The sequence below is a fragment of the Lytechinus variegatus genome, chromosome 4, assembly GCF_018143015.1.
Source record: "Lytechinus variegatus isolate NC3 chromosome 4, Lvar_3.0, whole genome shotgun sequence".
Lineage (NCBI taxonomy): Eukaryota > Metazoa > Echinodermata > Echinoidea > Temnopleuroida > Toxopneustidae > Lytechinus > Lytechinus variegatus.
Window position 1 is genome coordinate 41,881,861 of NC_054743.1, and position 25,392 is coordinate 41,907,252.

General features: G+C 36.6%; 1 protein-coding gene across 1 annotated transcript; it reads left to right on the plus strand.

Moving 5' to 3' along the window:
- Window positions 1-2,126: 2,126 nt before the first annotated feature.
- LOC121414078 (protein OSCP1-like) lies at window positions 2,127-25,386 on the plus strand. Its single transcript, XM_041607133.1, has 9 exons — window positions 2,127-2,352; window positions 6,374-6,528; window positions 11,552-11,719; window positions 12,638-12,718; window positions 16,735-16,838; window positions 18,263-18,473; window positions 18,804-18,946; window positions 23,971-24,040; window positions 24,800-25,386. Exons 1-9 carry the CDS (start codon window positions 2,241-2,243, stop codon window positions 24,911-24,913), a joined length of 1,158 nt encoding a protein of 385 aa, XP_041463067.1. The 5' UTR covers window positions 2,127-2,240; the 3' UTR covers window positions 24,914-25,386.
- Window positions 25,387-25,392: the final 6 nt, after the last annotated feature.

A 25,392-nucleotide genomic window follows, 5' to 3' on the forward strand; every position in this document is an offset into this window, starting at 1 on the left:
TTCAAGGAAATAATCCTGCCGGGTACCCATTCAACTCACCTGGGTTGAGTGCAGCACATTGTGGATAAATTTTTTGCTGAAGAAAAACATGTACGCCATGACTAAGATTCGAACCCACGACCCTCAGTTAATAAGGCGAGATTAAGAACCACTATACCATGGCGCGCCCACATATACAAGTATACAATAATGGCGATATAAACAGAACACGAGGGAGCATTAATCGTATGTAACAAAATACGAAAATCATATTGGAAAGTTAAACAAAATCATTGGTATGATTTTTATCCTACTTTTCTGTGAGATATGGTGATACATATAAGTGCAAATAATATCATAGTTATGTAGATCAGTGGCGGATCCAGGTAGGGGGGCATTTCCAGCCAGTGTCCCCCCTCCCCCCCTTCAAGAGAGCCACAGTCAGTATTTTGAATTTAAATATGTCTAAGTGTGCCCTCCGGGCACTTTTGAGAGTCACAGCCAACAAAAATAAATAAATAAATAAAAGGGAATGTATGCCGTTAATACACAACTATAAGGACTTTTTTTGCTGGTCAGTTTCCCTGGGAAAATGTGCCCCCCTGAAAAATCCTGGATCTGTCCCTGATATAGATAAGCATCACAATATCACATATCGCTTGCTCGTGTAATGTACAGACCTAATTTATCGGGGGGGGGGGATGCAAATTCCCCGGCGTCCGATTTTGATGGAAATTTAAGTGTTTTGTTTGTCTTATTTTACTTCATCTGTTATTTGGAGTCAGGGCACTGGGAACGATTTTTGAAATATATGTTTTTAGAATGCAAACCTATCACTGACCAACCTTTTACTGGGGGTGCTTACTGCTGATTTGAAAAGCAAAAAAAAAAGGGGGGGGGGTCACTACAAAATAAAGGTGATTTTGGTCCCGGGAAATTTGACTAGCAAATTTAAAAAGGGTTCCATTAAAGAGTCAAAGTTCAAAGCTCGTCGATCTTAATTCATCCACATCAGAGATTTGTTTCGAAAAACTTCAACTAAATAAACATCAAAACAAAACATGTAAAGCTATTACATAAGAATTATATACAGTAAAGGTAAATACACGTTTGCATATTGACAAACAAAACTGTGCATATACATAAAGCCTCAATATGGATATTAGATAATAAATGCTTGAAATTCAGTAGAAATGCGAGTACCAATATATAAGTTATTATTTCAGTACAAAGTTAATGCAGATACATCTCGATGAATTTAGTGCATCTGTTTCCAAGAATGCCATTCTAAGAAGTTACAGCATTGCCTATATATAGTAGGCCCTTTTGGCTATATTTATCCCGATATTTATCCATGGCCCGATTCCCTGGGCCATACCCTTTGATTCACTGGCGGATCCAGGGGGGACTTTTGCGACAGCCAACTCTCACCCTAATAAAACCCGGCCTCTATATAGGCTATTGGGAGGCTATTACATAATCTTGAACCCATGATTTTATTTTCACTTTGGTGGCTGTTGCAAAAGGAACTCTTCCCCAAAGAGAAACATGGTGAGGTGATGACAATGACGACGCCGATCACCACGATGAAGATAATGATGACGTCACGATGATGACGATGACGACGACAACGAAAATGGTGAAGAAGGCGACATGAATGGGATCTATAATCCCATCGGGGGAAAAAAGGGAACAAAATTATCAAAAAACACATGTTGCTATTTTCTTTTTTTTTCAATCTTCACTGAGGATAATGAGAATATCTTGGATGATATTTATTCATGCTAGTTATGTATAGCTGCAGTGCTTTGGAAGATAAGAGAAGTAGAGGAGGCAAGGAGTGTACATGGTTGATAATGTGCATCATGCACAGAATATCAAATAAAACGCGATTTTCTATCTTACATGACCATACTCCATTAATGTGTAATCGAAAAGTTCACTCTATTGAGTAGCCGTTATAAATATTCTAAAGATAAAAAATAGTTGTGCGTGTGTGTTATGTTATTTTTGCAATTAAAAATAATGATTGTGATTCAAAAATATTTTGCTATTTTTTGTTGAAATTTAGTGTTTTTTATTAATGTAAATGAAGATCTATTATTTAATATAATTTATTTACATATTTACATATATTGTATGTACGAGGCCTTTTAAAAATATCCAGGGATACTCCGACGCCAACACTCCCGTGTCTCGTCTTTATATTTTGGGGTGATAAGTCATATTTTCTCACTCATTGGAATACTTTAAACGTAAAAATGTCTCAACGGGCTTTACCAGTTCTATTCATCAATCTTGGAGGTGAAATGTTGTATATTTTGGACCAGCGTTTGCGAGCTCAAAACATTCCCGCGGATAAAGCACGGAAAGGTAAGCAGTGCCAGAGATCGAGCGAGCGGGAGCAGTGCAGTAGCGAGAGAGGAGCGGGGCGCGGCGAGCTTGCATGCCTGGGACTGGGCTGATATTCGACGATAGATCTCACGGCACGCGCCTGGCAAAAAAAAAATCAAGAATCGCTGGGCTAATCGTCGTCAAACCGTAACTGGCTGTTTAGTAATCTGTAGTGTAGATAGATGTGTTAAGAAATAATCCATTTCATTGTGGATAGAAGACAAAAAGAGAGGAGGGAAGACTTTTTAAGTAAAATTAAAATTATGAGAAAGACTCAAAGAGATCATTGTCATTGAGAAGAAAAAAAAGAGAAGAACAAAGTCATAGACATAGAAAGGGATTAAGGGGGAGGTAGGAAGGGAGAAAGAATGAAAAAGAAAGAGAGAAAGTAAAGCAGTGAAAAGAAATAAAGATATAAAGAAATAAAGATTGAAAGAAAGAAATGAAGAAATTTAAAGAAGGAGAACATTGGAATAGAAATGGCTGCACTGCTAATAGCCAGGGTAATTAATAAAAAAATAAAACAAAAGTAAAAGAAAGAAAAGGCGCCGCTTGAAAAAATAAAGGAAAAGAAAAGTCTTTTTTCTAACTTCGCCGGTAGCAGTGCGCTGCCTGCATATAACTGGCGCCAATCAAGAATAATCAGCACCACCTAAATCTAAATCAGCGCCATGAACACCTAAATCTAAATCGGTGCCGGACAAGAATAATCAGCGCTATTTGGTTATAAATCGGCGCAAGTCAAAATTGACACTGCCAGAGTGTTAACCGGCGCCAATCAAGGATAATCAGCGCCACCTAAATCTAAATCAGCGCCGGACAATAATAATCGGCGCCAGTCAAGAAAAATCGACACTGCCAGAGCCTTAACCGGCGCCAATCAAGGATAATCAGCGCCACCTAAATCTAAATCAGGGCCGGACAAGAATAATCAGCGCCATCTGGTTAAAAATCGGCGCTGCCAGAGGCTTAACTGGCACCGATCAAGAATAATCAGCTCCACATAAATCTAAATCGGCGCCCGGCAAGAATAATCAGCGCTATTTGGTTATAAATCGGCGCCAGTCAAGAAAAATCAGCACTGCCAGTCTTAACCAGTGCCAATCAAGGATAATCAGCGCCACCTTAATCTAAATCGGTGCCGGACAAGAATAATCGGCGCCATCTGGTTATAAATCGGCGCAAGTAAAGAAAAATTGACGCTGTCTGAGTTCTTAACCGGCGCCGATCAAGAATAATCAGCTCCACCTAAATCCAAATCGGCGCCAGTCGATTATGAATTGCCGCTGCCTGAATCTTACGTGACGTCGGGAAAATAATCAGCACTACTTGTTTAAATCGGCGCCGGTCAAGACAAATCGGCGCTGCCTTTGTCTTGACCAGCGCCACCTGAATCTAAATCGACGCCGGTCAAGAATGATCAGCGTCCCCTGGTTCCAATAAATAGGCACCGGTAGAATAATGAAGAAGGGCCTATTGCCAACCAAATCTAGATCGGCGCCGGTCAAGAATGATCAGCGGCACCTAGCTGGTTATACATGTTATTGTTGAATGGTCATAATGAATAACAAAGCTTATCGCATGCCCTTACAGAGTGGACTGGGGCAGGACGGTTGCCCACAGATGTCATTAAATCTTTAATTTGTTATTTTAAAAAATCCCAGAATCATACAAAAGTGTAAAGCAAATCCTTTAATTTTGATCTTATTTTCCAATGCTATAGTAAAAAAGGGTCAGTCACTTTTCTTCTTGACACATTCCACATTGTGCCACCTCTATGGCCTTTAGTGTAAGACAGCTACTATACATGTACATGTAGTGTTTTATGAAGATGATTTGATACATGTATTTTAGTCCAAAACGTTGCTTATACCGGGAGTGTATAATTATGCAACCAGACGTATATTCATTAGACCTTAAACCACTAAATATTATTTTCAATGTATAAATACAGTTTGTCAATACCTTTGTTTTAACGTTTAAATGTTAACGCCACAAAATTTGATTTATTTTCATCTTCAATTAATTTAAATATTATTCATCTGATCACCCAGGAAGAAGTTAAAACAAAGATAACGATACCTGTAAAACTGGAGAACTTTTTCCAAAGTTCTGTCTTGAAGGATCTATTTCTGAATTCAGGGCATAAGCATATCCAGTTTCATCAAAGTAATTAGATAAAAATTTACAGTCATTACAAATTGCATTAGATTTAGTGAAAAGCATCACAATATATACATACCAAATTCTGTATATAGGTTTATACATCATGTACATGAAAATTGAATGATAATATATAAACCTGGATTGGTGATGTATTACAAATGATTCGTGATGTAGTATTATGCAGTGGCGTCGATCGGGGGGGGGGGGGGGGGGGCAGGGGGGCGATCGCCCCACCAATGAAAATGTTTGGGGGCAAACATATCGTTTTGCCCTCCCCCAATAGTTCCGCATGTGCAAAAATAAAATAAGATGGTAGTGTTACACAGAAATCAGCAAGTGAGATAGAGCTACACAACTCGTTCTTTATTTAAAAACGTGCAAATTGTCCGCTTTTCATAAAAATTTTCAGCTCGCGCTTTGCGCTCGCATCATTTCTGTAGCAAACCCCATACTTTTCATGATTAAATATGTGAATAGAATGTCCCTTTTTCAGTTCTAATCAAAAGAACTCCTGCTTCAATTTGAAATAATCTTGTTCTTTATCAAAACGTCCATAAACTGTCATTTTTTCAGATCGAAATATCAAAATTTTAAGCTCGCGCTTCGCGCTCGCATGTATTGTTTTTTTAGATACCCATCTTAATCATTGGTACCAAAAATTCTTAGAATATCAACCTTTCTGGTCAGAATATAAAGAAATTTCAGCTCGCCTTCGGCACTTGCATTATCTGTGTAGTGAGATATGTATTCTCATTAGTTACTACAAACAGTCCTAAACCGGCACCTTTTTCCTGTTTTCAGCTCGTGCTTCGCGCTCGCATTAATTTGTTGGTGAGATATATGTGTCTCTATCTCATGAGTCATAGATAAATATATATATATTTTTTACCTTTTTCAACATTTTCTTTTATGGCGCTGGTGAAGTGCAAAAATATGTGCGCCGCTCGGCAGTGCGCCCCCCTTTCGCCAAAAGCTGGATCCGCCTATGATTAGCATACCATACATGTAGTCCTATCTGTAGATTCCCCACAGACCGGATGTTAATGAACCCTTGGGTGGTTCTCATCAAGATAATCTAATTGTGGGAACCCCAATGCTCAGAGAGATGTGTACTTTACATGTACATGTAAAGTTACTCATGTCAGAAAGTTTTGATGACTCACTGTCATTTGTACAGGGGCATCGTGGTCTAGTGGTTAAGACTCGTCTTTCAATCTGAAGGACATGAGTTTGATTGGTGTGTTTTCCTTCCTTCAGCAAGAAATTTACTCACATTGTGCTGCAATCAACCCAGGTGAGGTAAATGGTTACCGGCAGGAAGTAATTCCTCTTAAAGCTGTGCTCACCGGACTCGGAAGACTAGCTTTATTAGCTGGGGTAATATATGAGCGCCTTTAGCACCTACATGTAGCAAGGTGGATACGTGTGTTTTATACATGTAAATCCTAACATATTATTATCATTTTTACTATCGTTAGCTGTTCACAAGGTTAGACAAAGGGACATACAGGTATTTCTTTTTACCAATTGCTGTGTTGTCCATCTTCTATCAAAGTTTTTGTAAAAATGTTGTGAAGGGACTTCCTAAACCGGAATATCAAACCTTCCAATTAACATGTTGTATTAACTGAATCATTTTCAGACGAACGAGCATCTACATGTAGTTACCAGTAAATTTGCAATTAAATAGTAAAATTATAATAAACGTTCAGAGCACTTTTTAACCAACAGATTAATGAATGACACTTGTTTATTCCAGCTTCATTTTTCTTTAATTAGAATGTTGGAACACATGCAGTTTGAAAACTTTATTTTCATTGTTTTGTTTATATAGTGATGCATGACATTGTTAAGACGATGTTCAACCAACGATTCGTGGTGGAACTCTTCAAGCCTCAAGATATCTACTCTAAGAAAGCGATGAGGACAGTTTTTGACCGTCTGGCTCATGCTTCTATCATGAGACTCAACACTGCATCTATGGACAAGGTAAGTGACATGTAGTGTTTTTTTTTTATATATCACTCATCAGTATTGGGGCATGTGAATTTTGAGCACCCCTTCGATCATTATAAAGGTGTATTACGGGTTGAAAATAATTATATATTTTTATTCATCAAGCAAAACATATTTCATGCAAATCTGATAAACAAGTACCGGTAACAAAGTTATTGTATATTTTCATTTATGTACATAGCAATTTTTTCTGAAAACTGCTAATGCATTCTACTTGATATCGTCGCCTTCCCGCTCAAAGGCAGTTAATAGCATGCATTGCGCATCTCCTTCCTGCAGAAATCCTGTTAGCGTGCGCAGTATGCACAGTGCATGTTCACGGCCTTTGTGAGAGGTGACGATATCATACATGTACAAACAGTACACAAATGCAGTATGTAGGTTGGCTGATGATGTCATGTCCTCACTTTCTCTTTCAAAAACTTATTACTTGAAATCATGTGTGTATGATGTCTCCTTTGAAAGAAAACTTAATTGCTGTGCTTGATGATTATCTTCCACAGTGACATTTGAAATAAGTAGAAAATCCATTTTCAGTGGACCAAATCTTATTGTTCTCTGGTTTTAACAGGTACAGTACATGTAAAAGTGAGTCAAAGAATTGTGACTGGTGGTAATGGTAGTGTATCGTTTTGTGAAGAAAGTGGGGATATGACATTATCAGCTTGTTGATTGCAATGTGAAGACTTGCATAGAACTGTTATTCACTTTATATTCCTTGTTTGATTTTGAGGAAATTTTCACTGGTTGTCTGATTTTACTTTATGATATGTATGTATTCAAATCATATTATTATTAGGCTACATGTACATGTAGAGTACCCCTTTAAACTTCTTATTCTTTTGCAAAATACTTTTATTGAAATGTACTACATGTACATGTACATTATATGTGTAATCACAATGTCGCATCAAAGTTATAAATTATGCTGTTAATAACTTTCTTTATATTCTACATGTACTGTACACCATGAAAAACTCTCATCGGATTATATCCCATGGTTTGAGTTGCTTTCTACAAAGCACAAGTAAATTGCATTGTTACAATTTGCACCCCCCCCCCCCATTTACAAGTAAAGGAGTTTGATGCATGTAGTGGTTCTTTTTAATTTTTTTTTAATTTAAGACTGCAAATTTCGTCAACTCAGTGCATACCAAAGTACATGTACAGTACATGTATGCCTTTGAAAATTCAACATACACTTTTTGCATCAATATACTACATGATTGAATATAGAATTATGCTTTTTTGGGGGGGCATTTTTACCTGTAGCATCAAGCTATTTTAGAAAATTCATGCCTTAATTTTATTGACCAGTGTATATTAAAAACAGTTGAATCCAGTGTACTTCAAGTTCACTCATGAAGTTTCATTGTCATCTCTCTCTCCCTCAGTCTGTCTTTATTCTGCCCCCCTCTCTCTTTCACTCTCCTAGATGGCTTGTCTCACTATCCATTTCATCAGTTTCCCTTTCTGTCTGTTCTTGCACTCCCTCTCCCCCTCCTTTCTTGCTTTCTTGCTTTCTTTCTTTCTTTCTTTCATTTTTCCTTCCTTCCTTTCTTTTTTCTTTCTTTCTGTTTTTTTCTGTCTGTCTGTCAGTCTCTCTCTGTCTACATGTTGAACATGTACAAACCATATACTGTACGTGTACAAATGTATGTATCTCTCCTCTTGCTCTCGATTCACTTTCCTTTTGCTCTCACTTTTAATACAATTTACTTCTCCAAACACATGCATACATGATGCATGCTCAGTATTAATGGAATGCCTTGCACACAGTTCCACTGGTACACGTACACGTTAATTGGAATGTGTATTTTTAATGAAAGCAACAATTAAAATGTTTGTTGCCAAGCAACAAGCTTTGCCTTCAAAGCAGTTTCTTATTTATTGAACCAAGAATGATATTAAACATTCTGTCTGAGTGTTTTGTATCAAGCATTACATGTGAATTGCATGTAGGCCTCCAATGTATGTACATGTACATTTACATGAACATGTATATGTACATGCACACACCTACTGAACATTCAAGTACAATTATCTTGTGGATTCTCTTTCCCAAGTCCCATTATATTTTTTGTTTGAAAATAACAATATAGGATTTGCTATGAAAATTCTATCATGTTTGGTAACTACTCATGTAGATTAATACTGTTTTTTGTATTTTGACACTTATCTCTCCCTAGACCCATTATATTTTTTAGAATAACATATAGGCTTTGCTGTGAAAATTCTATCATGTTTGTTAGTACATGTAAATTACTCTTTTGTTTTGTTTTTGTCTCAACTGCATAGCAGAGTGAGACTATAGGGGCCGCTTTTCTGATGGCGGTGGCTGCGTCAACATCAAATCTTAACCTGAGGTTAAGTTTTTGAAATCACATCATAACTTAGAAAGTATATGGACCTAGTTCATGAAACTTGGCCATAAGGTTAATCAAGTATTACTGAACCTCCTATTAGAGTTTCATGTCACATGACCAAGGTCAAAAGTCATTTAGGGTCAATAGACCATGTTGGAGGAATCAACATCAAAATCTTAACCTGAGGTAAAGTTTTTGAAATGTCATCATAATCGAAAATATATGGACCTAGTTCATGAAACTTGGACATAAGGTTAATCAAGTATCACTGAACATCCTGCATGAGTTTTATGTCACATGACCAAGGTCAAAGGTCATTTAGGGTCAATGAACTTTGGCCGAATTGGGGGTATCTGTTGAATTCCCATCATAACTTTGAAAGTTTATGGATCTGATTCATGAAACTTGGACATAATAGTAATCAAGCATCACTGAACATTTTGTGCAAGTTTCAGGTCTCATGATTAAGGTCAAAGGTCATTTAGGGTCAATGAACTTTGGCCGAATTGGGGTATCTGTTGAATTACCATCATAACTTTGATAGTTTATTGGTCTAGTTCGTTAAACTTGGACATTAGAGTAATCAAGTATCACTGAACATCCTGTGCACATTTCAGGTCACATGACCAAGGTCAAAGGTCAATGAACTTTGGCCGAATTGGGTGTATCTGTTGAATTACCATCATAACTTTGCAAGTTTTTTATCTGACTTTTGAAACTTGGACATAAGAGTAATCAAGTATCACTGAACATCCTGTGCTAGTTTCAGGTCACATGATCAAGGTCAAAGGTCATGTAAGGTCAATGAACTTTGGCCATGTTGGGGTTTTTTGTTGAATAACCATCATATCTCTGTAAGTGCATTGGTCTAGTTCATAAAAAGCGGATATAAGAGTAACCATGTATCACTGAACATCTTGTGCGAGTAGTTTTCAAAGTCAGCACTGCTGCTATATTGAACCGTGTGATGCAGGTGAGATGGCCAGAGGCATTCCACTTGTTACTTTGATTACCCACTTCCCATCTTGATTTTTTTCCATCATAACCTGTACATGTATATGTACGGTGTTTAAGAAACAACTCTTGATTATTCCCCGGAATCCTCGGTTTCCCCCAATACCAATATACCGTAAGGGCACTAGTATTCAACCCGGCATAATTCAAAGATTTTGACATATTTCCAAAAATATTTAGAAATATGGAAACTATCTTAATTTCATACCTTTGTTATTTCCAGGGTAATCTGTTGTTGGTATTTTCTTTATCAATCTGTCGACTGTATGCACTTAGGATCGAATTATGCGCCGATGGCCTTTTGCACTGAATTGCACTAGTATTCAACCTAGTGAGGATAGATAGCAACTCTCAAAAGGGTTTATATTGCTAAATTAGATTTAGATCTATGTAAGTATCTGGCTTTGATTAATTCCCTGTTTGGTCTCATCTCAAATGGTCTAGTCCATAGTCGGATGGGACAAGGGCAGATTGAGAGACAGGACCATCTTTCATCGCTAGGTTGAATACTAGTGCAGACGGGTTGAATACTAGTGCAAAAAACCGTCGCCGTATAATTCGATCGCCCGCGCACACAGTCGAATGGTTGAAGAAAAAAATAACGGAAAAAGAATAACCAGCATTTGCTCTTGGAAAAAAGACGGGTCTGAAATTCAGGTGAATTCTATATTTCTATATATTTGACAAAACTCTCCAAACGGGTTGAATACTAGTGCCCTTACGGTAATATTGGAAGAAATAATTGGTTTAATTCTAGTACACACTGTACATGTACATGTAGAGTGTCTGGTTCCTAAACTGTTTTAAGATCTACTCTAGATAGCAACATATCTGTGTACATGTAATCCTTGTGTCTTCACCATAAACCAATGCTATTCACTGAAGTTTGATCATTTTGATATGTCAAAATGATCACTCTGGAACAATCTCCCCATCTCCATCCGTAATGCATCCACTGTCGAATCTTTCAAAACACTCCTCAAGTCTTACCTCATTAAGTAGTCCTCTTAATTCTATATCTTCTCTGTCACTGTATTTTTCCAACGCGCTTTAATAGAAACTGTTGTATTAAGTTCTACAGTATACAAATATTAATTTTTATTATTATCAAAACCTTGGCCATAATTTCTGATGTACTGTACATGTGTACATGACATAAAATGTGTTTGTTTTTAAACCCAAATATAACAAACATCTACAATGTACACGTACTGTACATGTATGTTTAAATCTCTCACTGTACTCTACATTGTACATGTACCTTTATTACATGTAAGTTCTGTAAAAAACTCTAAAATTATGGCCTCTACAGTGTACATCTACATGTAGATACATACGATCGGATTGGCTAAATAGCCCTTTTCTATCATAATAATGTACATGTATTTATGATTGGTAACCATCAGATAGTTTTAAAGATCAAATTTATACATGTACATGTAGCAGGAACACTGTACATATCAGGGAAAACTACACATTTGAATACAAAAATACAGTAGGCCTGTGAAAATACAAATTTTCCTTTTAAATTTGTGGCTATTTACACTTGTATACAGTTATTGAAACAGGTAGAGTATTGTACACATGACCAAAATCAAGGTTTTTTTTTCTTGTAGTTATATGACTTGATGACGATGGCTGTCAAATATCAGATATCACTCTGTCTCAGACCTAAGGATATTCTTCTTGTTACTCTAAACCACATGGATGCCATCAGAAGCTTTGTTTGTGACAACCCAACACTCAAGGCTGGTGTAGAGGGCGTTTGTCGTCTGCTCTTAAAGGTTGGTATAGTTTGTTTATAAGTGCCAAAAGAATACATTTTGAGTGCCAAAAGTAGCAATTCATTGCTTTGAGCAAAAAATTGACCATTCATTTTACGCTGTGTATGTACATGTAGAAGGGTGTTAAATGCAAAATGTTAATTTGCCATAATATTGGCTAGGATGTTGTGTAATTGATATGAATTTAATTTATAGTTCATTAGCTCAGGCACACAATTGTTAGGCTGGTTCAGCAATTTTACCACCACCATTATCATCGTCATCATCCTTATCATTGACAACATCATTATCATCACTATTGATCATCACTGTCATCAAAATCATCATTACCAGTGTCATCATCAACATCAACAACATCACCATTACCTTTATCATAATCATCACCATCATTATCATCATCATCATCTTCATAATCATCATCAACATCATCTTCATCATCATCACCATCATCATCAACATCATCATCAACATCATCATTAACATCATCATCATCATCATCATCAACATCAACAACATCATCTACAACATCATCACCATCATCACCATCATCAACATCATCAACATCATCATCAACATCACCACCATCATCACTATCATCATCATCACCACCACCATCATCAACATCATCATCAACATCATTACCATCACCTTCCATATCATCAATATCCTGTTAGATATACATGTTAACAAGAAATTGACACTAGAGAATGTCAGATACATGTACATGCAACTTGGATAAAAATCTATGTTAGATATGAATGCATTACCTACATGTACCAGATAGGATTTTTTGGATAAAGCATCTTTATGAATTACATTTTTGGCATAATATTATATGATACTTTTCATGCAACACATTAAGAGGTGAAATGTTAAGTGTTAATTGTAAATTATATTTTTTCTTCCTTTCTTCGTCAGACCTTTTCTGGTGTAACATTGGGAGAGTTTCAGCTCATACGGCAGACACTTTTAGGCTTCTTTCAAGACATGCATATTAGGGTAAGAAAAACTACATGTAATTGTGCTTGTGTCAGATAGCTTTGCCCTTTAGAAATCATCATATTTTCATAAATGCTGAATTGTGAAACGGCATTAGAATTCAGTAGTCCCTATTTATAATTCAGGTTTACATGTGAGGCAGGTCTTCAAAAAGTAGCTTCTTCCGTCAAAGTGATGCGTGACGTACACAGGTTCCGCATAATTAACGAGCACGATGCTGATCAAAAGACCTATTGTCATTGCTGCTCTAAAATGTTTTTTTCATCAAATTTCATCTCTGAAAAAGGGAAGTATTCTTTAGTACCATGTCTTTGAGTTTGTAAAATCATTTGAAATGTTGGTGAAGGTATGGATAATTATTCACTTCTCAAAAGTTACTGTTTTTAGAATCTATATTCTTTTTGAGTAAATTTGTTTTACCTGTACATCAAAGTGACCTGCATATAGGTTTGATTTGGTGTAGAGTGCTATTTTCACAGACAAAATACATAATGTACACATACGTACATGCATTACAACTTTAAAACCAAGAATACCAACTGCTCTCTGATTGGTTGAATAGCCTGCACACCCCATGTGCTGACCCAGAATCCTAATTACATGTACTAATTACATGTACGTCTCCATGGTGACACTCCATGGTTACACTTTCTATGCAGTAAAATGGAACTCCTAAAATTGAACACAATTGCATGCTTTGAACCATTTCATGAAATTAAAAAAAATCTTTCTTGCATTGAACTCGATTTGAAATACACGTACATGTACATGTAGTGTGATCTTGACCCGATTATTGCATGTACATGTAGGTGTCACATATTTGACAGTGTGAGTACAAGAGCTCTCAGACTTTCAATTTTATTAAACACTGTATTTTATGGGCTCAAAACGAAAAATTTCTAAAGCTCAATGAACAAGAAAGAACAAAGAAAATACTGTTTTAAGACATGGCTGATATTCACTTCTCAGAAGAGTTGAATACAAATTTTAATGGACCCTTCTGAAATATACATACAGTATTTACATAAATATGTAATCTTTTCAATGATTGAATAAAATCAAATTTTGGTCAGGTGGGATAAAGTGTTATGAGTATTATTAGAAAAAAAGTAGGTCTCAAAAGTTTTTGAGATTTTTTTTTAATAGGGAGGAGGATGGGAAATGAATATACCGGTAGGCCATTTTCTCATTAGCATAGAGACATGTACATGTAGTTTGATTGGATACAGTAGTTCAGAAAGAGCATGGAAACCCAGTACATGTACAATAAAGGACTATTTCCTACATGTTGCTATGCTTCATGACCATGTACACTGCATGCCTCTTTGATTGTGTTGCTTGTTGCCATGGTAACAGGTTCTTCAGTGTCTTGGCAAATGAGGCACACCTCCATGTATTTTGGGAAGATGGTGAAAAATGCATTGGCATTTCTGTGATTAATGATGTCATAGAGCCGACGGATGAATACAATGTAGTCGTTAACTGTCCTGCATTTAAATAGTTCACGGAGAAGTACTTGTCTTCGTAATGGTGAATATGATATGTCATGACCAAATTAATGTGACTTATTGTCACATTTGATGCTGTGTACCAGAACAAAGTATGGTTTGATAATTGTGAGACCATTTGCTTATCATGATAGATAAACATGGCAGGTACATTTAGATCAAATATGCAGAAGGGGAAAATGTTATGAATTCATATGTACATACATGAACATGTACATGTTCATCAGTTATGTACAGGTACAGCACTACATGAAGTACAGTATTAGCAGTACCAAAATAAAGCAGAAGTAATGAGTTCAAAATGTAGATATTTTGAACTGATATAACATACATGTTCATCATTTATTTACAGAAACTACATGTAGTACAGTAAAGGCAGTCTTAGAAGCAGAAGTACATGTACATTGTAGTATTATGTACGAGGTTGTGCAGTGTACATCTACCTGTCTCTCTCAGATAACGTTCTGTCTTTTGTGTCAATTAAAGTTAATTAGTTAGTACACACACAAATAGGCATCTGACTGTTGAATTCCTATTAGAGTGTTTTAGTCATAATTGACCTTGTACACCTAGGATGAGCAATTGTCACTGAAACTAATGAAAGAAGCTAGCTACAGTTGGCTGGGATTGTAATGATAATTTCAGCCGCACAGGTCTGTTTCTTCATCTACACGTAGTAATCGAGAATTTGGATGTACAGGTGTAGATGCCTGTACATTTTATTACATACAGTACATGTACATTCATGGAACACAATAAACAACAGTAGGATTTTCAATATAACACTTGCATACTTTACAGTGGGAATATGTAATTTATTTGTTGATTTAACAAATAAATGAGTTCAATATTTTCTCATTATTTTTAGCTTACTTGTACATGTTTAGTATTTCCAATATTTACAAGTACATGTAATTCAGGGGAAAAGACTTTTTATCATTATCATCATCATTTAGTTTAGGTACTCTCCTGTCTCCATAAATTGTAATTTTGGTCTACTCACTGTTGTACTTTGTATGAAACTCTGACAGCATGTGAATATAAAATACTTTGCTAGCTGGGCTTTGCAGCGTACATGTGCATTAATTGACAGTGTGCTCACTGCTCAGGCATCATGTACGGTAATTGTGTTGTCACAAGAAATTAAACCTCTTTTGTGGCCTCACTATATGACATTTTGTAATGCACATGTACACAATCATAAAATTCAACTACACAAATACGGAACCAATGAAGAGGCGGAGGAGCATCTTTTACAAACACTTGAGAAGCACCAGTGGTAATTGTTTGGATTGGATAAAACTTACAAATTTGTCCATACACTGTTCAATATTTGTTGTAAAATAATTATACAAGATCCAATTTTTTTACTCATTCAGGCTAGTATAAAGCCTACTGTGACATACCAAAAACACATCTTCATCATTAGAATGTCACATACTCTGTATGATTCTTTGAATAATTTTATGTGTTGTATGTCTGTGGTTGGGATGTGTAACTGTACATACATGTACTGTATACAGTGATCTTTACTTGAAGATAAACAATGAATGTAACTGTAAATTGAGTACTGTCAGATTATAGACCATAAATATGCTACAAGGAGTAAAGATGCTGGTCAATTATATCTCCCAATATGCAGAACCACACAGGGCCAGTTTTCAATTACTTTCATGGGATCAAAAATTTGGAATTGTATACCAAATGATATAAAGGAAAAGAGATCAAGGAACACTTTCCGAAAGGAATTATTTGCATGTACCTAAATACAACCAACCCTCTAATTTAATTCTGACAAGAGAATAGGAAATATTTCAATAGAATAAAGAGTATTCTATATAAATCTCTAATTCTAATTATATGTTTTATATAACGTGGTGATTTTTCAAACAACATTTATAGCATTATTCACTGTTCACACATTTCTTTTATGTAAAATATCAAAGATTTGAAGGAATCAGTCTCGACTAGCACTTGTGCTACCTTCTGGTTCCTTCTTAACAACAACATTCAACCATATTCGTGTCTTTTTGTTCAATCATCAATATTGGAAACTGTGACTAGGATCTTAAATATTGTTAAAACATTTGTTTTAGGTTTATAAATGCATGTCACATTTTATGTATTCAGATTTATTGTTTGTATTCTCATTAATGTTAGCAATTACATCTGTATACTAGAATAGTTACGTTTGTGCTGTGATGTTAACACATTGTTATCGTTATTGATATTGTTGTTAAGTAAATAGATAAACTCAAACTCAACTCAAACTTGTCAAAAATCCATTGCACATCTTTAAACAAGGATATTGCTATAAGGATGCTACATGTATGCGTCTTCTGATTGCAGCTTTCCGGCAGTTCCTATTATTTTTTCTATAAGATGGTGACTGTGGTGATTTCTATTTTACATGTAAAGCTGCTTGTAGTATTTTTGCAGGAATGACGTGTCTTTGACTTAACATTGAACTTTAACCAGATATTAAAACCTTTCATCTCTATCTGTCAGGTGTCAATATTCTTGAAAGAGAAGGTGCAGAGTTCTAACGGGCGGTTTGTTCATTCCCTCGGTGGCGCTGTTCCATACGGCACAGAGATTCCAGGAACAATCAGGTTTGTAGAATATTTGTTCTGTGATCAAGTCGGTGTTACAGAACAGAAAATACAGAGAGGCGTATAAATGAAGGCTTATTCACTTTTCTATTTAATTTCACTCTTCACTCAGTCAACCTGGTGTGAGTGGCCACCTGTCTATAGCTACATGTACGTACATGTACCACCTGTCTCACCTGTCTATGGTGACCATTAAAAACTGATTCCCATGGAGGCAAATTGTGTGTATGAGAAACTACCTGTTTTTAAAGGCCACATTTTGTGTTTCCCTTGAAGTGGTCACTATGGATAGGTTCATATGTAATCTTTTTTAATATATAAAAACATCTAAAAATAAAAATGGTGATATAAAAGTCTAAAGATATTTGTATAATGTAGACTGGCCTGAGGGAAACAGTAAATATATTGCCCGCAATATAATCTTATTGGCCCGAGTCGTTAGACGAAGGAAATATGTTTCTTTTTATAAAAGGGAAATATATTTTATGTTCCCTGAAAGAAAAGTCAGTCAATATTTCTAGTATTATCCAAATCAGACATCTACAGGGCTGTAGAGCAAAAATTGTGAAAATTTAGATATTTTACCCTTTAAGATTGCAAATCTATTTTGTTATTATGGGCAGACTGAACCTCTGAACTTAACCATTGTGACGTAATCGAAATGTGGCGTACCCGGCCTGGTAACGCAGTATCCAGCTAGCGTTGTCTTATCTGGATTAACATCATGAAGTATATTGTTGGTTTGCGGTTCAATAGGACGCTTATAAGGATGTGTGGAACACTGGGATGCTAGCTGTGCCTGTAATATTGCCTGCTACTTTTCCTTGTATGTTCTCATTGACTTTCTGAGCAGCCAATAATTTGGGCCCATGGATAAACAATTGGAAATTCATTGACCAACCATTTGATCACAGTCATAAGCAGGCAATAAAAGTTGTCCTGCTCACATGTCTGATATGGTTAATAATTATCTATTCTATTTCTTTCTTTTTTTCCATGAAAATGATAGAAAAAAATAGTGGTTAGTGCCAATTTGAGGAGCGAATACAGATTAATCTTTACCTTTAAGTTTTGCCTTTGTACATTACATGCAATATACCTCTATGGGTTATACAGTGAATGACAATCATCCATATTCTTAAGATAAATGCATCTAATAATTTTACTTTAGCAGTCTCCCGAGTCACACAGCATTTGCTCCAGGCTTTATTTTGTCAAAGATATACATGTGCATGTACATGTAGGGTTATAACATAGAGCTACTAATGGTTGTGAAATATAGTTTTGTGTTAATAGAATTGGGGTTAGGTTTAGGGTAGGGTACAGAGTTGAACTTAGTTATTCGATAAGTTTGTTGAATTCATAGCGGAGCAATTGTTGCCGGAGCAAGTGTCATGGAATTGTCTCCTTTCCTTATATTACAGATATTTCAACCGAGATGGGAAGCAGGTTGAGACAGAGGAGTTCTCCTGCCCAGGGAAGTACATTGCCTCCTTCAAGGAAGGCTCGTTTGAAATGGAAGGAGACAGGGTCATCAAGCTCGGAAGGAACATGTACTGCACATCAAAGACGGGAGACGCCACGGTCATGGGGGACTCCGGCGGCAGGGGCAAATCGAAAGCCTCTGCGGAGCATGTGAGTATGATGTTCCCATTTGATTAGATAAGTTTGGAGGCTTATGAGTCCAAGGAATAGCTTTCCTGGTGTCACATCACAGACTGCTCCACATAAAAAAAAAAATGTCTTTTGAGGAGCAGATTTTTAAATAGCACTGTACAGAACTGATAGTTGAGAGCTTTTCGTTTTGACCAAAATAGAATTGGATAATTGAAGTAATATAATATTTTCAATAAAGCTCCATAACAAAGGATTTATGAATTGTCTTGATTTAAGGAGAAATGAACAAGTCCTAGAAAATGTAAACCTGAAAGATATATCTTGATTTGTTTTTCTTTTAATCCACAGGCATCAGCTAATCCTAATCCCATGGTGAAAGCAGAGCTTAATCTCCTGGCTCATCTGATGGGTGCGGTGGAGAAGAAACCTGCTGGTCCTGGCAAAGAAAATGATTTTAGGATCAGTATGTTCAATACAGATGAAGAAGAAGAGTAAGTCATTCCATTATTGATAAAAAAGAAAGAAAGAAAAGGAGTGAATTCATCCATGTACTTCAGCATTAGGTGGTTGAGGGCAGGCTGCCACTATATTATAACCTATGTTTTTTAATACAGGTGCGACCTACTCCTATACGAGTGGCAGATTCAAGTTTTCACTGGTCCAAACTTTAAATTTACTGGTCCCCCAAAATAAGAATATAAACAGAATACTTCTAACATTCCTGCCCATCCAAATACACATACACACACACCCCTGTCCTTGCCGAACACCCTTGTTTGCAAGTGTGGTCGTGCTGAAGTATCGTCATACTACAAGTTCAGGATTTTCCCAAGTTGTAGTTTACATTCTGGTTTGAAGTTTTAGTTTGTGTAATGAGAGACTAGATTCTAGCACAGTCTGATCAATCTTAAGGGATTCTAAAATACCTCATCCTGTCTGGTTTTCTGATGAAACAACTGATAATGACTGTGGGCAGAACAACTTGTGCTAGAGATGTGATATTATTAGTTAAAACATGGGCATCAATCCAAACTTGAGCATGGGGGGGGACACAATAGCAACATGCAAGCATGTCACTTTTATAGGTATACTTTCAAAGTTAATACCATGACGTATTGCTGAAGCCTGTCTTCGTTCTCCCTCACTCCACGTACCTCCCCCTCCCCTCTCTCTCTAGCTCTCTCTATCCCACTACACACACAAACCACACACCCACCCACCCACACACAACCTCTATCTGACTTTGTTTCCTTCAATTTGACCTTTGAATATATGAAAACTATATGAAAGGATGCCTTTATCATGCTTTCAACAAGAATTTTAAGAAGCTTTATGAACATATCTATTAAATACTGAAATTTTTCTCCATGAAAATCAAGTTGCCTGGTTATGTTACATTGTGACACAAATAATAATGTAAACTCAAAATGAAATGCATCACTTGTCATATTTTATTCAAACTTCAAGAATATGACATATTATTTTCATCATGACTTAGTCCAATAACTTGTAGTAGAGGTGTACTCTTCCAAATTTCATCCTCTTTCTTTGCTCAACTTTGCCTTACATTACTCACTATCTTCAGTGGATTACACTTTAATACCAGTTACTTCCACTCCCTGGCCATAAACATGTCAACAAGTGGTCAGTGTAGTGAAGGTACAACTTGTGTCCTTTGCTCCAAAGTACAGTCTAAATCCATATATTAAGAGGATTCATCCTAGTCAGAGATTAATGAATATCAGAAAAGAAATTTACCAGAAAAAATAAAAGAGCAACCCCTAATCTTTTTCCTGGTACCTTACTAATACAATTTACACTGCTCATGTCTGAACCAATGAAGCTAAAAGACAAAATTGGTGGTTAAAGGGGGCTGACTGATCAGCCCGGCAAAGCAACGTTTTCAGCCTTGCATATTAAAATATCCTTATTAAAAGGATTATTCATAGTAACCACATTTAGTAATAAATAAATCATTCAGCTCAGTGAGGCATCAGTGAGAGATTCATCTCATACTTGCTTGCCATACCTTGCAAAAATGGAATTTGTACCTGTTGTCTATCTGATTAATTTGTGCAGTCATGCATGGTGTCATTGGTAAAAAAAAACAACCCAAAACCAAGGTATCAATTTGGCTAATTTAACATGTAATATTTTAAAATCTTGAAATATTAACTCTTAAAATTTTGATTACCATTTTAATACATACTGTTTTCAGCTTCTCTTTATATGCATCCCTTTAAGAACCAAGTCAGTTTCATTATAAAAATAACATTTTAAATTTTAAAGGGAAGATCCACCCAAACTAAAATTTAAAAAGACAAGAGAAATGTGAAATATCATAATTTTTCTTCATTCTATTTTTAATCAGGGTTTGATTTGTCCCTGAACATGTCGAATATAAAGAGCTTTTTTTTTCAAAATTGCAAATATTGAAATAGTCTATACCGTATGTTATAAAATACAAAGGAAATAGTGAGTGTGTGACATCCACTGTCTCATTTGCATTTCACCCTCGTTATGCAGATAACTGTATCATGAAAATGAAATTTTTGAACATACCAAAACTTCTTATTTTACATCCGTTTTGAGGATTTTTTCAGTTTCATTCTTGTTTTTTTTCTCTATCTCTCTCTCTCTTCAAATTAACTTTTGTAAAGTGGACTTGCCCTTGAAGGGGTGCATACATTTTTTTACTTGGGGTACCCATGAATGGAGCCATATTATTTAGCACTCTTTACTTCGTTAAATTTCATTGGTATATCTCATCCTACCAAAGATGTGCCTCCTTGATTCACAATTGTGAGCAAATGATACTGCTATATCATGTAAATTTATTTCAGCTAACTTGTCACGATGCACATGACAAACCATCAGATGGTTCAATCTGTCTTGCTTCATTGTGTTCCTCAACCAAGTTTTCACCCGCCTCAGAGAGCACTGAGAGATCTTTCTGCCTCACATGAACTGGCGGGGGATATTAACAAAAGTCGTAGTAGTCGTTCAACTTGGGGGAACACTCTCCTTACGTCTGGCACCATGTTTTTTGAAGAGAATTCTGTATTCTTCAAGAGATGAACAGCTAAATTTATGCCGAAAGAAGGCTAACTCTGGCTGAAGTGTACATGTATGTGCATCCTCTAGCTCGGGATACTTTTCCACAAGGTCTTTGTGGAAGGAACCAGATAAAAGCATTGATGCCAACTTGTTCTGCTCTTGGAGATCTGTGGTACTGAAGTATGTTATCAGACTAGAAAGGGCGCTGTCAATAACCTTGAAAAAATCAGTGCGATATGTTTCCTCGATGGAACTTGAAACATATTGCTGGGACCCATCATTATACCTCGCTGGGATTCTTGTTGATCTTGCAGTTAGAGGATCAATGTTCCACTTCTTAATCTTTGAATTTGCATCTTCAAATAGCCTGCTGAAGCTTTCATCAGAGCGAAGTTGTTGGAGCTCACTCTTAACAATGTCAGCTGAGGCAGGCATTCCTGAAATGGTAGTAGTGGAACTTTGCAAACATCTGTTGAACTTCTCCAGGCATTGCAAGATTGGCAAGGCTGCAACTACGCTGAGGACACATTTTCCTGAAGAGATCCATTCCTTTATTCCATTTGCTCGTGAAGGGAATTCTGTCCCAAAGTCACAGGATGCTATCATCAGTGCTTCTAAAACATCTTCATACAAGTAGTTATTCAATAAGGCAACTACGGAAGCACAACGTGTGAGCCATCTTGTAGGCAGATGGGCTTCAGCTTTCTTGATGAGGAATGTTCATCTTCTCCATGCAAATTCAGATAGAGATGTTTAAATTTGCCAGATTTCTTGTAGATGTTCCCCAACTCTTGGAGGTGGTCAAGGGCATCTCTTGCAAATGGAGCAGCCTGTACAGCTTTCGACATGATTAGATGGGAAACGTGGGTTCCACAGTGTGTGTAACTTGCCAGTGGTTTAAACGTGTGCCTGGCATCCCTGATACTTTCCCAACATGTTACTTGCCCCATCATATGTCTGTGCTCTTAGATTCTTGATTGGCAATTGCAGTCTTGTCAATACGTCTTGCAGCATGTTATAGAGTGAAACACCAGTTGTATTTGGTATCTCATAGAATCCCAGGAATTCTTCCTCGATATCAAATGTGTTTGTCATGTAATGAACGCATATGGACTCCTGTTCCTTACCGACACAATCCTGAGTCCCATCAATAATAATACCGAAGTACTTTGACGCATTAATCTCCTCGCAAATATCTCTCAACAACCTGTGGGACATTAATTGTAGCACCTCATTTTGACATGAACCACTTGTAAAAGTGGTCTTTCTCTCCAGCCAGTTTTTCAGACTTTGGTCATTTGATGCAAGTAAGTTTAGGAGAAGCCTGAAGTTGCTCTCTCTATCTTCCCTACCTTGCAGAACTTTGAACAATTTTACATTAACACTTATTGTTCAAGTGAACTTCAGACATTTAACTACCAGTTGCCACTTTTCTAACAGGCATCTTGATTCTTGAAAAATGTGCTGGTGATCTGGTGCAACTAGGTAGATGGATGGATCGTACCCGGTGGGTGTTTCATAAAGCTGTTCGTAAGTTAAGAGCGACTTTAAGAACGACTGGCGATGCGTTCTTGTGGTAAATGACATACAACCAAAATGTTCATTGGCGATGGTTTACGCGAAAGAAAGGATCACCAGTCATTCTTAAAGTCGCTCTTAACTTAAGAACAGCTTTATGAAACACCCACCCGGTCCTAAATAAGTAACGGCAAAAGCTTCTGTCTTCTGATTCGCTGAAAGTACCAGTATGGTATGTACGTACAGTCTTTCCAGATCCATTAAACTTTCGTCATACTCCACCGCTACATGTACCGTATGTCACGCAGTGCATATCCACATTAAAAAAAACCCACCACGCACGTGCGGGTCTCCATGTGGGTGCTCGCGTGTACCCCGGCATCGTACGTACGTACAGCAGCGCTGCTTTTGAATGCGAATTTACCCATCGTTAATTGCATCGTAAAGTTACATGACAGTTGTTTTTTTTTTTCTTTATATTTTTTAAGGGGCATCAACTCTCATTTCCTTGAGAAGGTATGCACATATTTCCCCCCCCATGGTCACACTTCTTTTGTGATAAAAACATGGGGGGACATTTGATATTGTGTCCCCCCCTGAAAAAATCATGGGGGGACCCCCCGTCCCCCACCGATTGACGCCCATGAATTAAAAGCTTTCAGTATTTTGCATTCAAACAAGTAAATAAGTTACTTATCACAAACATTTTGGCTCAAGTCTTCACTCTTGACAAAGAGCAGATTTCTCATGCTCAACATCGAGATCACCAATTTTTCTTATCATGATTATCTGAATGATACCCAACAGTCCTTGTCAGGACTACCTTATGTGGTAAAAACACGAAAATCCAAAAAAAATTGATCATCTATTTAAAAAATTGTTTCATTTCATTTGTAAATAAATAATAACAAGCATAAAAATGTAATTTGCCCCCATTCAGGAAGTTTGCTGCTGCTCGACCTCCTCCAGACATGTATGATTTCAAGGTCATCAACATTGACGCCTCAAAGGTTGGTGTTCAGAAACTAATATCACTGATTGAAAGAATATTTTGAAAAATACAGTGAAGTGACATGGAGAATATGGATCCTGTATGATAAATCATGAGGAAAAAAAAATTGGTAACGACTTTGTTATTTCAGTGGCATTGGCCTTCATTACATTCAACAGCATCAAATTATAGTTTGCTTGGAAGAATACAAGTCAGTAATTATTGTAATGATTAATGAGTATTATGTAAGCTGAGGAATTGGTATATATAACTAAGTGATCGATCCTCAACGAAGTTAGCTCAGAGTACTGTTGATTTTTATTTGAATTTGATGATTTTTGTTCAGCTTTGCACCTTATAAACTATTTATGAACGAAAGTCCGTCTAGAAGTTTAATTGGGAGTTGTTTTTATTAGCCCTCTTTTTATTTGGCTATCAATCATTTTTGTGAGCTGCTGTTTTCAGATTATAACTGGATAGGGTATGGATTGGATTATGGGTACTTTTCCTTTCTAATGCCCCCTTCTCTATCTCTCTCTTTCTCTTTGGATCTTTCAGTATTCATCCTGATGCTATGATGATGTTAATCCTTATTTTGCCAGCATCATACTTCCCCTTTGCCAGATTTATTGCAGGGCTACAATAGTGTTCATGAGTGAGCATGTTATGTGTGCATTTGACACAGCTACAAATATGCATAGAAGTACACTGTATAGAGCTTTAGCTATGGCAGCCTATGGTTTAAACAATAATTATATCTTGTATCACTTTTCTTTAGATCCAGACGAGCGAGGAGCTGAGTAGAATAATGGGCGACATGGCCATCCCGGATGCCACAGGTCCTTCCAATAAGGGCGATGACCTTTTAGAACTGATGGACAGTGCATCATGAGGTCAAAGGTCACTACCATTATAGCAATCAGATTTGAATTTTTGATGTACACTGTATTATATACATTCTTACATGTGCCATTAATGTCGAGTGTTTTGAGAGACAGTTTTAGATGTTTGTACCGCTCCAGTTGATATTTCTGTAATTTCCCACACCTGAATTCACTGGAAAAATATAAACCATGGGATAATATGATTCACAGAAGATGTTACAAGATCTGGGGTGTTTCACGAAGATCTAAGTATGACTTAAGTCGTACTTATATCCCAACGTGTACATGATATGCAACGCAAAATCTTATTGATTAATATGCAGTCATGTGCATCCTCCTGGTATGATCCTGACCGATGTAGTCACGCCTTTGAAAACGCATGCAAATTGGCATTTAAGTGTGGATCTAAGTCATACTTAAACCTTTTATTTGTGAAACATCCCCCTGGGTCCCGTAACACAAATGTTAGCACGTCGTATGCTTGATT